Source organism: Squalius cephalus (assembly GCF_949319135.1).
Source record: "Squalius cephalus genome assembly, chromosome: 20".
NCBI lineage: Eukaryota > Metazoa > Chordata > Actinopteri > Cypriniformes > Leuciscidae > Squalius > Squalius cephalus.
The window spans coordinates 9,739,483-9,754,333 of NC_137141.1; the positions used below are offsets into that span (position 1 = coordinate 9,739,483).

The following is a 14,851-nucleotide window of genomic DNA, read 5'->3' on the forward strand; positions in this document are numbered from 1 at the left end:
CTTCATTCAGCTAATTGATAATCACATCTCTCGTTTACGCAAGAAAAACAACATTAATGGACGAAACGCGACCAGGGTAACCAAACCTCAGAGAGTGAGCAGTCAGAGACGTCCAGCTTATTCAAAAGAAAGCTAAACGTTAATGAAATGCAATATCTACAGCCAGGCTGAGGGCTTTTTTTATTGAGAAATTAAAATCACCCATTTTCAAGTCAAGAAAATTCTCAAATTAAAAGGCATCTAACAGTCTGAAGTAATATGCACTGACTGACAAATGAAATTATCTCTTTGGTGAGTGGTTTATGCTTTTTGCTTTCATATCTGCATTGTTTTATATCATCAAAACTTAATTTTTGTGAGGGGAGGGGGGGGGGGGGGAGTTAGCATTATCTTGGCTTCAACATCAAGGACATCTATCAGCCGGACGCGTTTTTATACGGGCGTATTGGCAGCAGAAGGCTTGAAATAATTTACGCCATGTGTGACACGTTAGGACCAAATCACCGCATCTCTCAGAACATGTGCATTTCCTTAACGTGAGTTTGTCACAAACGTGACGCGTGCGATAATCTGTCTTAAAAACTATAATTACCCCGTTCAAGACCGGTCAGCTTCAAGAGACCAAAATCACAAAAAAAAAAAGACATGAACAAGTCAAGGAAACATAATTAGACATATTACAGACTGAATGGTGAAGAAAAATGAGCCTTGATTCCTCAGAGGACGAGGCTGTAATGTGATATGAGACAAAGTGATGCAGAAGTTCAATCCTGCTGGAGCTGCTCAAAGCAAACAGAGAAACGAGAACAAATTATAATCATGCTGCTTTTTTGTTACGCTTTCCTCAAAGTCTGAGACCAAATCTTGACTTTGCAAACAAAGAAATGTTACGGTGTACAATGAAAAACAGATATTTTAAATCGCACCCGATTCCTAGGTGACAAACTTTACTTGAGTAATTGAGTGATCCGCTCTTTGGAACACCTTAAATCATGATCATCAGGTTTTGTTTAGTGCTGATGTTATTAAACTTCAAAATTGTGTGCATTTTTCAATGCAATTTTTAAAACAAAAAATGTTTATGCTCATAATAATTTGCCCTGAAACTGAAACTTTCCAATGAAAGAACTGTTTTATAGAGATCTCAAACTAAATACTACTTTTTTTTTTCGATCACACAGGATGAATTTTATAGTCTCGAAGCTGAATTTCGACTGCATTCATTTCTATGCAACCTCAAAAATACTTTGACCATTTAAAAGCATTGTTGAAGCATTTACTTCTTTAAAAAAAAAAAATCATAGTGAGGTTCAATCTGGCATGACTTTACCAGGTGCATGGAAGCAAACGATATAAAAAGTGAAACATTTTACTAATTAGAAACTATTAAAGTTCCCCTTACCACAAGTGTTGCTGGAATCCCTTTTGTACTTTGTAAAAGAAATTCAGAAAATGCATTTAATTTGAAATTAACAAATTTCTTTTCAATTTAATTGGCTCAAAATTTCAGGATCTGCTAGACAAAACGCCACGGACGACATTTGTTGATGTTCCATAGTAAGAAAAAAAAAAAAAAAAAAAAAAAAAAGTGCCACTTCTCCCATGGAGCTCCTGTGCCACACACCGTATCCAATATGCTTCTCTACATGACAAAGAGGGGCATTGATGTCTCATACAAACTTGGAGGGAGCTTCTTAGAAAATAATCAAACACTTAACCATGGAGTCTCAGTCAGCCAAACATAACATTAAAAGTGGGAAACAATAAATAGTCCCATAACACGAAGAGACCCGACTTCTGTAACGTGGAAACCCAGTCAACAAACCATCAGAGTCGCCACAAACCATCTTTAAATCATAGCCAGCCAACCCAGCGCCTCTGATATATCACCGTTTGAAGCCGTCGCTGATGGAAATATACATGAAAATACAGAATTCATAGGCAGCGGATTGTGTACGAGGGACGGAGCCAATGGTTGATGTAAGTGTATTTAAAGAGGAGGATTATGGAGCTGGAATCCAGACAAACAGCTCCGATAATGAATGGCCCCCTCATACCATGAGCTCGAGACGCCTTTCAGACCACCTCAGCAATGAAAAGAAATCATAATAAAGACATTTCAGATTCAGAGAACAGTGCTTTACAAATAGATTTTTCAAATAGTAATAATAATAAAAATAATCTGAGAGCAATAGTGAGAATGCTTTTTTTTTTACAACATTTTTGCATGACAATTTACATGAAAAGATGAGCTGGCATGGACAAAACCTAATGAACCTTGATTTGAGACCTTCTGCACATAAAAAAAGTCACATGATAAATGTCACTAATTTAATTACATTACAAATGGTGCTGAATCTTATTTAACATACCTCAACTTTGTTTATATTTCAAAATATAATTAAAGACCACTGTATATATTCAAAATTCCACTGTATATTTAGGCTATATATTTAGGCTCCATTCATTGGCACAAATTTGGCATTGTGGTCATACAAAGTTTAAGTTTTGGAGGACTAAACACAATGTTAATTCTGATGCATCAAAAAATATCAATCAATAACACCAAAGTTGCATTCAACTCCAACCTTTACATCAGAAACACTCGTTCGCCTGCAGACACTGGCAAATTTTGATGTAGAAGTATGTTAAAATTTGCTTTTTTAGAGCAATTGGCAAAGCATAGGAAGAATATTGCAGAAAAAAAATATACTGTATAAGCAGACTAACAATCCAAAGCAGCTATTTCTTTCAAAAAGAAAACAAAAAAATAATCCTTCTTTATGCTCTAATATTACTACATTTATCAGGCGATTCACGTGACCCGCTTTCTGTAGTCTGCAGCCTCAGGCGGATTCAAGGGTAAAAAATCTGAAATGTTCAGATAAGTGGACGTCGACTACTTTGCTGTTTTGATTGTGCCGTAATGAAGTGATTCCAGCAACTGCATTTAACAAGGCTTTACCTGTTCGCCACAGCCAAAATCGGCCCGGCGTATTGATTTAACCTCGACAGGAATGCGACATTTCCATAAGCCAGAACATTACTTTAAAATATTTATAACATGATACGCACAAGGGCTATAAGGGAAAACAGAACGTAAAAATGCCCGGAATGAGAGCAGGAAAACTGGACGCGCTGCATTGGCGTTCTTCCTCAACCTTGGCTTCCTTTTCCAACTGTGGCTCCGCAGCTCACCGCAGGAGAAATGGAGTGTTTTCCAATAAGCCCTTGTAATGCTTTATTTCCCCTTAAAAATGTACATTTCTGATATGTAAACAATAAGCGAAGAAGCTAGGAGTCAAACTGTCTGTCTCCGACCTGGCTCCGAAAGCACCATCCCAACAGCTAACTGGAAAAAACACGTATGCATTTTGTGATTACGGTTTTAAACATTCAAATTTGAGTAAGCTGATGTAAACAAGTCCATGAAAATGCAGAGAAATGCTCAAACATGCAAAAAAAAAAAAAAACAGGGATGAAATGACATCATGCGCCTGCCAATCGTGCTTTCGCACCAGCAAACACGTCAGGGCTGGTTACGGAAGCCGTCGCGTGAGTGTGAGCAGCGCGCAGAACACGTGGAAATCCAAACATTAGCTTTAAAGGACAAAATACCCCTCTCTAACTGGCATGGTAATCTGACCACAGCAATCACTCGCTACAGAAGCCATCGCGCACACCTGCACGTATCGGATATCCAGCGGCTCTTTACATGCCGGGTTTGATTCTATAGTATCCGGTTCTCGTCTTCTGTTACAAGTGTTTTGAAACCACAAAAGAAACACTTTGTCATCTCACAGATTTGAAAGGTCTTTAGGCCATGTCCACTGCACTTAAGGATAATGCTATAGCACTGTGTCGAACATCTTGAGCTGTTTGGAACTGAGGAATTTGGAATTCAGCAATAAAATCTTACAGTACTTTTAGGAGATTCTTGTGAATCCAAATGAATCTCGCATTTAAAACAAGGAACCTGGACCTTTGCATTATAAAGAATGTATGCTTATTTTCTCATGTAAATGGATAGTTCAACCAAATCTCACTTACTCACCCTCATGTTGTTCCAAACCTGTATGAGTTTCTTCTGTTGGATGTTGATAATCAAACAGTTGATGGCAGCCATTGACTTCCATGGTAGGAAAAAAAATACTATGGAAGTCAATGGGTACCTTCAACTGTCTGGTCACCAACATTCTTCAAAATATCTTCTTTTGCGTTCAACAGAAGAAAGAAACTCCTACAGGTTTGGGACAACATGAGGGTGAGTAAGTGATGATACAATTTTCATTTTTGGGTGAACTATCCCTTTAATTGCATTACTTATAAGTAGCAGAAAACAAGAACACACTAACCAGAACATAATCACCATGTGCCATTAGGACTGAATAATTCATGTGGGTTAATCAAGTGCTTCTCAACTGGTTTTGCTTCAGGTCAGATTTTACATTGAACATCAAACAGTGACCACAACTGTATTGTACAAAAGTGACAAAAACGTCAAACTGACATTGACTGCATGTACCTAATAATATCCAAAATCATTAACATGACTGAATTACAGAAATTGACTTTTTTGTAAATGCAAAACAACCACAGAAATGATTATCCATCCGGAAATGTAAAACAAACACTGTGATAATGTAGTATTAGTTCAGCAATGATAAATTCAAATTAGAGCAATATCAAAATAATCAATTGTTCTATCCTAATTAAGCACTATTACATGGTTAGTTGCGTTTGATTGTTTGCGTTCAGTACAGTTTTTCCCTGAGACCCGACAGTTAGCGGATGCCTTCAACCTCCCTGACAACGGGACGCGGTCTAAATGAAATCAATTAGCGAATATCAGCGTGCCGCAAATGGGCCGAGAACGACTTTTGGAGAAGTTGAGACTCCAAACATGAGGCATGTTAAAGCTCAGAGGAGAAAAACAGTCATTAAGAATTAACCCCACAGAGCATGTTGTCAACAACACTGTTTTTCTGATTGGAACGGCTGTTGACTCATCCTCTGACGGCATTCGGCAGGCTGCTATAGTTACTGAACTAGACATCATGGCTCCTGTTTCATTGTCTCGTGTGTTCACTGCGAGCACAAAACTACTTGTAAAGGTGTTTCGGTATATCACTGAATCCTTTGGGGAAATAACAGCCACTCAGTGGAGTATAAAGGCCAGGCCTTATGTAAAATTAATCAGAAAGACTCCCTCACCGAGGTTGACACTGTCTATTAAAACGTTCCTCCTTGCTGTTAAATATGCATTAGACGTCCAAAGAAGAATCTCCAAAGAAGTTGTTTTCCACTGAAAAAAAGAAGAGTAACGCTGGAGTTTGATACACTTGGAGAGGTTTGAAAGCAAAGTGAAAAACCCGGAGCTTTCCATGGACTGTCATTTTGCTGACAAAGACAACAAGAGATCTCTCTCGACATTCTCAAGACGTCTAAATATTAACAAGGCATCTTATTAATAAACATGATTCGTCTGGATCGGGGTAAATGGCGCTACAATTAATGTGAGAGGAAACAGAAAAAGACATGTAAATGCACAAACAATACTCGGCTAAGGTAATTTGAAGACGCTTAAATATTGATGCTACGACTGGGATTTCGAGTGAAGAGTTTCTACGTTTATATCAAAACAAGGTTGGAGTCCCGTCCTAGTTTGAAGAGATTTGAATGCATCGTGAATCAATTCAAAACTTCTTTCTATAGAAAGCATGCTTTAAATAAGCAGATCCTCAATGTATGCTTTTAATAAGGTTGCAAAACATTCTTCTCTGATTTTTGTTTTGCGCACTTCAAGCCATCGATCATTATCGCTCTAGCAGTCCAGCATTCATACAAACCTCAACCAAGAAGAACATAAAGAATCTATAGCACCTACTTATTCTGTTTCGACTTCAAAACACGAGATTCATATGCACAGGAATCTCTCCATTGTTCCCGAGCCTTTTCCCAGAAGTATTGCGAGATGTGATGGGCGAGACTGCAGTCGGCTTTACTGGCATTGTGATGTAGGGAGTTCATTATGAAGTAAATAAAGGCTTCCAGAGCATATTGTTCTTTCATTTTACTGCTGACAGCTGCTTCGAAAGACAAAACGAATGTTGAAAACATGCACCATAAGACCTAGAAGTCTTATTTGTTGATATTACCATCATGTTACAAATTCAGTCAGAACAAATGCAATGGCTCTGTTCCAAAATCTAGTAAGCCAACTACACAGGCAGCGCTTTAAGGCATCCCAGGTAGGCAGCATTATTATTAAGATACCCTTTTGAACAAATTTTAGGGTACAAATGTATTCATCATGCATAGAGCACTTCATGTATTGTGACAAGCAAAAACTCTATGAATTATAAATGTAATGTTGCCTTTATATTTGGCCAAAAAAAGTATCTTAAAGTATAGAAAAGGAAAAAATCCGGACAAAGCAGAGGGAAAAAAGTTGCTTAAACATTTTCGGGGTTGGTTAGATTTTATTGTTTTTGAAAGAAGTCTCTTATGCTCACCAAGAATGCACTTATTTGATCAAAAATACAGTAATAACAGTAATATTGTGCAATATTACTACAATTTAAAATACCTGCTTTCTATTTGAATATATTTTAAAGTTTAATTTATTCCTGTGATCAATGCTGAATTATCAGCACCATTACTAATGTCTTCAGTGTCACATGATAATATACTGATTTGCTGCTCAAGAAACAGTTCTTATTATTATCAATGTTGAAAACGTTGATAATTTTTGGGTCAGAATTGTTACTTGGAAAAAAATAATAATAATTTTTTGTAACATTATAATAAATGTCTTAATTGTCACTTTTGATCAACTTTAATTCATCCTTTACTGAATAATAATAAATAATTTTGAAACGTAGTGTATATTTAGAGAGTAGTAGAGTCCATTCAATTCCAAAAAGAAGAGTTGACGAATTGATCGACTTAAAAATGTATTACTTTACCCAATATTAGTTTTTTACTCTTATTGCAGTATCATGTCAATAGTTTAGCAACATAACTTGATTCTCCAGTATGCTTTGCACAAATGGTACATGCTATGTATAATGTTCTAAATCAATCACTTAAAATATTCCATTTCAGTTAGAATGCTGACTTTGGCTGTGTAGGCAAGACCGCTCACTAGGTTTTACAACGGAGCCTAAACGATAACATAAGTAACAATACGTGCGTTTAATTTAAAGAATCATTGACAGAAAACACGTCCAATGTGACAAAGATCAGAACAGCAACAGTTAAAGCGTCTTTCAGAGAGAGTCTCTGTGCAGAAACACTAGAGTTAAACTGTGGTAAACAAATACTCAATAGTGATGAGAGGTTCTTTTCAGTCCCCAAATTACAGTCTGGTTAACCAGAGAGTCTGTGTGCCAGCTCATTACTGATGTTTGCTTCCAATGCGACTCGTCTCCATCCAAGTTTACGAAAACATTCGAGGGGCCTTGAAAGCACAGAGGGTTTTATACAGGCTGTAGCCCAGGAGACAGAAGCCCGAATTAGACAAATGCCTACACGTTGCTAGTCAACGGGCCATGGTTTCACCCAGGTCCTGTAGCAGATCGCTGTAAATGCGGTTAGGAGGCTGAAAGCAATGCCACGAGAGGACAGTGGGCCGTCCTGCCTGGGAATGCCACTCGATGCTTCCCGACAACTCTGAATCTTAATGCCTTATTTAATTACAGTAAGTGGCTGACGTTCACCTAATTGTTGGGAGTAAATTAAAGTGCTACATTCACTCAGTCTCATTACGTTCCCACAAAGACACATAAATGGCTTTTCCATCAGCAACTTTTTCCTGAATATAAAATATGATTGTGTTTTTCTCCCAGATATTATATGACCCTTTCAATGAAGATTTATTTCACAATACCGATTACACAAACGAAAGAACATTGTGGGAAAATGAAATCCTACTGCAAACTCAAAAAAAAAAAAAAAAAAAAAAAGGAAAATCAGCCCATGGTACAAATGGTAAAGTATTTCAGAGTATACATGCAATGTACTCAAGATAACTTCAAAGAATATTATAGTACTAGCATGGTCCATGTCCAAAAAAGCTGTTGGAAACATTACAACTTTAGAAAAACAGTCTATGTTATAGGCTATCTACACTACAATTCAATAGATGGACGGGAAGACGTTTAAACGTTTTTGGAATAAGTACCTTATGCTCACCAATTAAGGCTTCATTTATTTGATTACAAATACAGTAAAAACATTAATATTGTGAATCTATTTACTGGATATATTTTTAAATCAAATTTATTCCTGTGATGCAAAGCTGAATTTTCAGCATCATTTCTCCAGTTTTCAGTCACATGATGTTGAAAACTGTTCTGCTGCTTCATATTTTTGTTGTTTTCAAGATTCTTTGTTGAAAAGAATAGCATTTATTTGAAATAGAAATCTTTTGTAACATAATAAATGTATTTACTGTCACTTTTGATCAATTTAATGCATCTTTGCAGAATAAAATTTTTAATTTCTTAAAAAAAAATATATATATATATATATATATTAATAATAATAATAATAATAATAATAAAAATAAAAAAAAAAAAATATATATATATCTCTTACTGACCCAAACTTCTTGCTGTTCTACAGCTCAACAGTATTGAGTTCTGAAACACAATATTAACTTGCTAACCATTAAGTAAACAAGCAAACCATTTCAGAAATAACAACTGCACTGCACACACTGGAAGATGGCAAATGGCAACAAAAAAAAAGCAATTACATAGTGTATGATAATAAAGGGACTGACATTACAAACAGCTCAAGGCAAAGGGGCCGTACGGTTCTTTGCTCATAGCCACTAATTACTGATAGTGAGGCAAAAACACAAAATACGTCACATTTAATTGAATAACAATATGTCTCTCAAACACAGCATATTGACATGCAACGGGTTTTAGAAGCATTAAAAGCTCTCAAGTCTCACTTATGCGTTTGCGTCATTAGTGTTCTGCAATGTAAAAAAATATTGATGTTAATGGTTGTATAAATAGTCAGGAAATTTCCCTCAAGGCAACCCAAAAAAAAGCAATATAAAAGCCACAGTTTGCTCTAATATTTCAACAATGCATTTCAGATCTAGTAGCTTTTTCGTGCTCATGCTGTATCGTTCTTGCAGTATAAAAGAAAAAAACATGCAGGACTTGCAACCCACAAAAATGCTGGTGTGGGTTTCGTCTGAGGACAGTAGTACTAACACCGTGCCACAAATAATTGTGGCGATATAAAATAGGTGCTAAAATTTATCATCAAAAATGGACTGGAACTAAATAATGACTTCAGGTATTTTTAAACACCGTTTGCCAACATGATAATACGTATTGGGTTAGTCTGAAACTTCTGATGCCACAAAAATGCTATTTCAATCACTTAAACAGAAGAAGTTCATGAAATTGGCACAGCGGCAGTGATGAACCCTGGAGTTCACAGAGGACTCGCTTAAAAACCCACTTTGATCAGGTTACAACCACAGGCCATGATACACTTGAAGTCGACAGTTAAAGAGAAGCAGTCAAAGTGCATCGCCTCGGGAACGACTTCTGTCACAAGACGCTCATCTGAAGCATCGCAGTGGAGAGATAGACGAATCTGTCCTGAATGAATCCCACCAGAAGCATATGATTTGTTTTCACTTGTTTGTTTAATTTGCCATTTCTGTTTTTTCGTTTGATTGAAGTTGACAGCAAATTAGCATTTGATGGCAATGGATCGAGTAAACACACTATAAATACATGTTTAAACAGCTTTCACAATGTCATTCTAATCAAATCTGAATAACCAGTGGGAAATAATGACTATCCACTGGAATTTGGTAGTTTAATATTACGTTTTAACTTAATAATAAACGTGAAAATGAAGTTTCAGGCTACTTTTGAGATTCTAGACGTGCGAGGCTCAGCTGTGGTGTTCAGTGTCCGATATTTTCTCGTCGTCTCGCTATAAATTCATCCATCATTACAGACACTGCTTACCTTACTGAAGTACAATAAATGTGTTTTAATTGGACAGGGCTTTCAGAGAGAAGGATGAAGGCTGGTCGAAATCCACAGAGAACAGAATAGCAGGACGTTGGCCATATTAAACCGTCTGTGTTATCTTTAGCACCTTATGCATGTATCATTGAGATTCCTGGCCAAAGCAAGCACTCTTTAGAGCGCACCGGATTATAACACGACTGAATGACTGAATTTCACCATACAACGCTTCAGACAGAAGTCAAATGCGGGCAGTTGTCAGAGATATCTTTTGCTGTCAAATAGCAAATTAGCAACATGTTAGTGCACTAAAAACCTGTACAGTCACTACTGTTTTTGTAATGAGATGGTTTCACAAAAACAATCCGAGCAAAGATGTAATTTAGTATTGTAGACATCACCTTTACCTGACCACACTATAATCATGGTCATGTTGTCATTTCAAAAAGATCTGCTCATAAACATGACAAAAACAGTGTTAGACTGTCAAGGGATGTATCGACAAGGCTATTAACCTACAATATTATTTTATCAGCCAATAATTATGATGAAGATATATTTTGCCTTTTTCAACACTTCCAAAAGCTCTTGATCTGATTTCGATTTAACAACTGATCATTCACTTTTTTTCCTGTTTTTATATGTTCTGCCATTTAGACATCAGTATCTGCCACTAAAAACCCCATATTGGTCTGTCGCTATTAAAAACGACTCTGTTAAGATGAAAAAGCCCCAAAACGCCTGGAGAGAGACGCATTTAGCTGATTAAGAAAGTTAAACGGTAGCCTCATTTTAATTTTAAGAGGCACACACTATGGTTCTAATGCTTCTCTCATTGAACCACAAAACTTCCTACGATTTATAAGTACAAGTGATCTCAATTAGAGACCTCCGTGAAGGCACGGGGCGGCAGACAGTCACGGCAAGAGGCGGCAGAGGAAACTGTCTTTACATTTTCCTCCCTCACTTTTCCAGACAGCCGGCGTGCCCAGAGCAGACAGCGTCAAAAACACCCCAGAGTCTGTTTTACAGTACAGCGCAGATGCCAAGTCCCAGCTGACTTTTTACAAACCTTATTTCTCTTCTTCGCGATTTTTACACATCGGTTTCAGATGCAAAAAAAAAAACACAAAAAAAACCATGAGGCAAATGCGTTGCTGACAACAATTGCACAGTGTGACACAGATGAATGCAACAGATTGTTAGACGCTGGAATAGAATATCTCCAAATCATCACTCAGTGCAAGCGCCTGCCAAAAGAGGGAGAAAATCTTTGCAATTGGAGGCCATTTAGTCTCCATCAAAAATGCCTTTGACTGCAAGCTATAATTAAATGTCTTTCAAAAAAATTATAAGACTGCAATCCGGAGCCCTTTATGGAGTCGCAGGGTCATATGATTTTCTTTTTTCAACAAAAGGAAATGTTCTAAAATGATATGACTGTGTGCAGTTTAAGACGTGAAGTGAGATTCAACAGGCACGGAGCATTTCGTATTTATGACTCGAAACAACAACGACTAAAAAAAATAATAATCGGACCTGGAGAAAATCAACATCATGTTACTCATCACGGCAGATATAGGAGACGGGTATCATTTTAGGCTGCTGTACAGGCCAAACAAGCTACTAAAATCAATATTTCCTACAGTAATATTTTTAATCTTGGCAGAGATGATTTCATTACACGAGAAAAGATTGTGTAAGAAAAAGAGTTAAAATGAAAATTGTCAAGAAATGTCAGGGTCATATTTCACTGTAAAATCCAAAGAAAAAAATACTACTATATCTTGCATGCAGAAAATTAAGCTTGTTTTTTAGTTTTTTGCAATGTAATATTATTTTAATGACAATTCCGCATATTCCGCAATAAAAAAAATGCTGTTTTCTTTTTATTGTATAAAAATTAAGTATACATAACTCTTTACTATTTTTGTACTGAATTTTATTTATGCTGATTTTTACTCATAAACACTTATTATAAATGTTAAAACAAATATCATATTTATTGTTATTTAATAACGTGGACTGCACTGCATAGTTTATTACATTCTTATTACATAGTAATAAAAAATTGGGATGAAAATGTGCTTAATTTTCAAAGAAAAACAAGTTAAAATAGTCATTAAAATGTTTCATTTTATTTATGCAAAACATAACTTTACAAAAACCTTTGTCGACCAGCTATTGTCTCCAGTTTTGACTAAACAAAAAGGGGAGGTGTTTTATGTTTCTAGACAAGCTGTTGTGTATTTCTCTATCTGCCCTCAGAATCGTCGCCCCACACGAGGCAAACACGCAGTAAAACAGTGGTGTTGTGATTTGCATGAGTTTGAAGGTCTCCTCAGGTGGGATTCAAAGCAGAACGACAGGATGAATTTCACTGTGGCTTTCCTAAAGAATATCTCTCACTAGGTCAAACCGCAAGCGCTCTGTTGGAGGGAAGTAAAAGGATCGGCATGTAAATTTACTTTATGACTCCTTTCTGCTTTCGGTGAAGCAGTTTTGTAGACCTGGACGCTTGCTTTATAGATTGAGCTAAATATTATTCATTCCAAGATCAACTACACTTAAGGTTTTTGACGGAAAAACAGGGTTTCTGACAAAAATACTGTCGTGTGCCGGAGTACATCCACAGAACCGCAAACACCGATGTGGTTTCCAATAAGAAAACCCTCCTTATTTCTGACAGATGAAATAATAAGCATTAATTGATACTTCGGTAAACCGTAAAGTGGTCACTGTGATGGAAATCCAGACTGGCTCTTCTGAAGGCCACGGCTTCCATCATTGGCGCTAGGGCCGTCATTAACGGTTATTTTGACGTTTAATCGAGTAATTGGATATTTTTTGTGGTCATAAAAATAGACCAAAGTGAACAATAGCCTTTAAAATGACTTGGCAATAATAATTGATTCAAATAAAGTATTTGGTTTTATTGAACAACACTGTTAAAATACATAATGTAATATACATAATATAAACAATCAACTTATGTACAAACAGCTATGCAGAGACTGAGTCTGTGTGGAGCAGCATTTACTGTGAATGAAGCTGCTCTGATATGCTGGAAGAACGCATGTAAATAAAACGCCACGCTTCACTCTGAATCCCACAGCGCATATATATTTATCGCAGCTTTTGTTATTTCACAACAGCACTCTGCTATATTATGATATTTAAATGGTTTTAATATATCGTGCAGTCTTAGAAAATGGTCTGATCAAGCGGTTCATGGATTCTCTCCGTGGAACCCGCAACTTCCAGCATTTTGCCGGTTAATCGACACGGGTAAATTGCAATCGAGGATCTTTTAAAGACGAGCATTCGAATTTAATCGAGGATTCGTGACAACACTTATTGGAGCTTTATAAAATTAGCAATGAGTATTGTATTAAAGTCGCCCTTTGGTGAAAATCAAGTTTTAATATAGTTCATGTCTATGTGGTGTTTTTAATATGCTTTAAGACAAACCATGTGCAAATTCATAAGTCAACACCATTGCTGAGTATTTTCTCCTTTAAAACTGCAGTGAACCAAAGACAGTCTCAAGGTAGCAACCATAGGTATATGGTTGCATTGCATGTACCAAAGTAGCAACCATATTCTTCTCTGACTTATCTTGGAGTATCACGTATGACATATGAATATGTTAAACGGTCATCACCATATCAGGGCATCATCATCAACGCAACTCCACAGTGCTTGTTGTAAGGGCTGGAACACATCAGAGTTTTCCGAATGATTTTAGACAGAAAACTTTCATCCACTTACATCATGCTCTGGAGCTCAGGGATGAAGCTGGTGGCCTTTCCGGATCCGCGTCCGGCCCCGGTGCTGCTGCTGCTGCTGGCTGCCATGGGGCTCGCAGCACTGCTGCTCATCTGTAACACACACACACACACACACACACACACACACTTTACACAATGCCCACTCAAAGCCTGAGCAATTATAAAGCCACTTCACATGGAAAACGCTTCCTGATGCATCCACCGACAGGAGAGGAAACAAGCCACATGTTCAGAGCAGGACACGTTCAACCGGAGTCAATGACAAACGGCACTCACAAAGAGACGGACGCAGGATGCTTTTTTTTTTAGCAAATGAGACTGAACTATTTTTAATGACCAAAGCAAGGCTGCTTAAACTTCTGTAGGCAATGAGAGCTGATAAATGATCTTCTAGTTCAAAGGGAACGGCAGACATGTTTAAAGTCTCTTTTTGTTCTAATGTTTACTAAACGTTTGATCTTGCCAGCATTACATGGCATGATAAAAAGTGCATATTTAATTCCATATAACATTTTAGTGTTGTGCTCGTTTGGCACTAAATCCCTGAAATCAAAATGAACCAACGACCTCTGCAAAAAGCATTTAAATTATACATATAGGAGCCAATATATAAAATGACCGACAAAAAACATTACTATAAAGTAGTGGTCAACCAATAGGTATATTTAAAATGCTGATGCCATTTCTGTCTCTCTGTGCCTCTCTCTTGAAGTATTTATTAATTGCATGCCAAAAGTCTTATTTATTTGTTTGTTTGTTTTTAAATCTTAAAATCCTGACATCCTTAGGTTTAAATTAAATTTTGAATCATAAATAATAATAATTTCAAATATGTATACATTTTGTGAATTTACAGTATAAATTGTGTACATTTTACACATAATTCATAAAAAATTAATTATCCTAATGACATAAAATATCCAGTGTTTATTGATTGAACAATTTACACATTAATACACACAAAAAATATTAAAATATAAATATCTAATAATTAAAATATACACAATATTAAAATATATACAACTCCAATAATAATAATACCAAATA

The 14,851-nt window shown here is 36.5% G+C and overlaps 2 protein-coding genes across 4 annotated transcripts in view; one reads left to right on the forward strand and one right to left on the reverse strand.

Moving 5' to 3' along the window:
• supt3h (SPT3 homolog, SAGA and STAGA complex component) overlaps positions 1-14,851 on the reverse strand; it is a 129,119-nt gene that overhangs the window by 108,695 nt on the left and 5,573 nt on the right. For both annotated transcript variants that reach the window (XM_079853588.1, XM_079853589.1), the window contains exon 2: positions 13,785-13,894. In XM_079853588.1, the coding sequence (XP_079709714.1) occupies positions 13,785-13,894 (110 nt within the window). The remainder of the gene's footprint in view (positions 1-13,784; positions 13,895-14,851) is intronic.
• runx2a (RUNX family transcription factor 2a) overlaps positions 1-14,851 on the forward strand; it is a 65,178-nt gene that overhangs the window by 2,778 nt on the left and 47,549 nt on the right. The gene's annotated exons all lie outside the window — the stretch shown is intronic.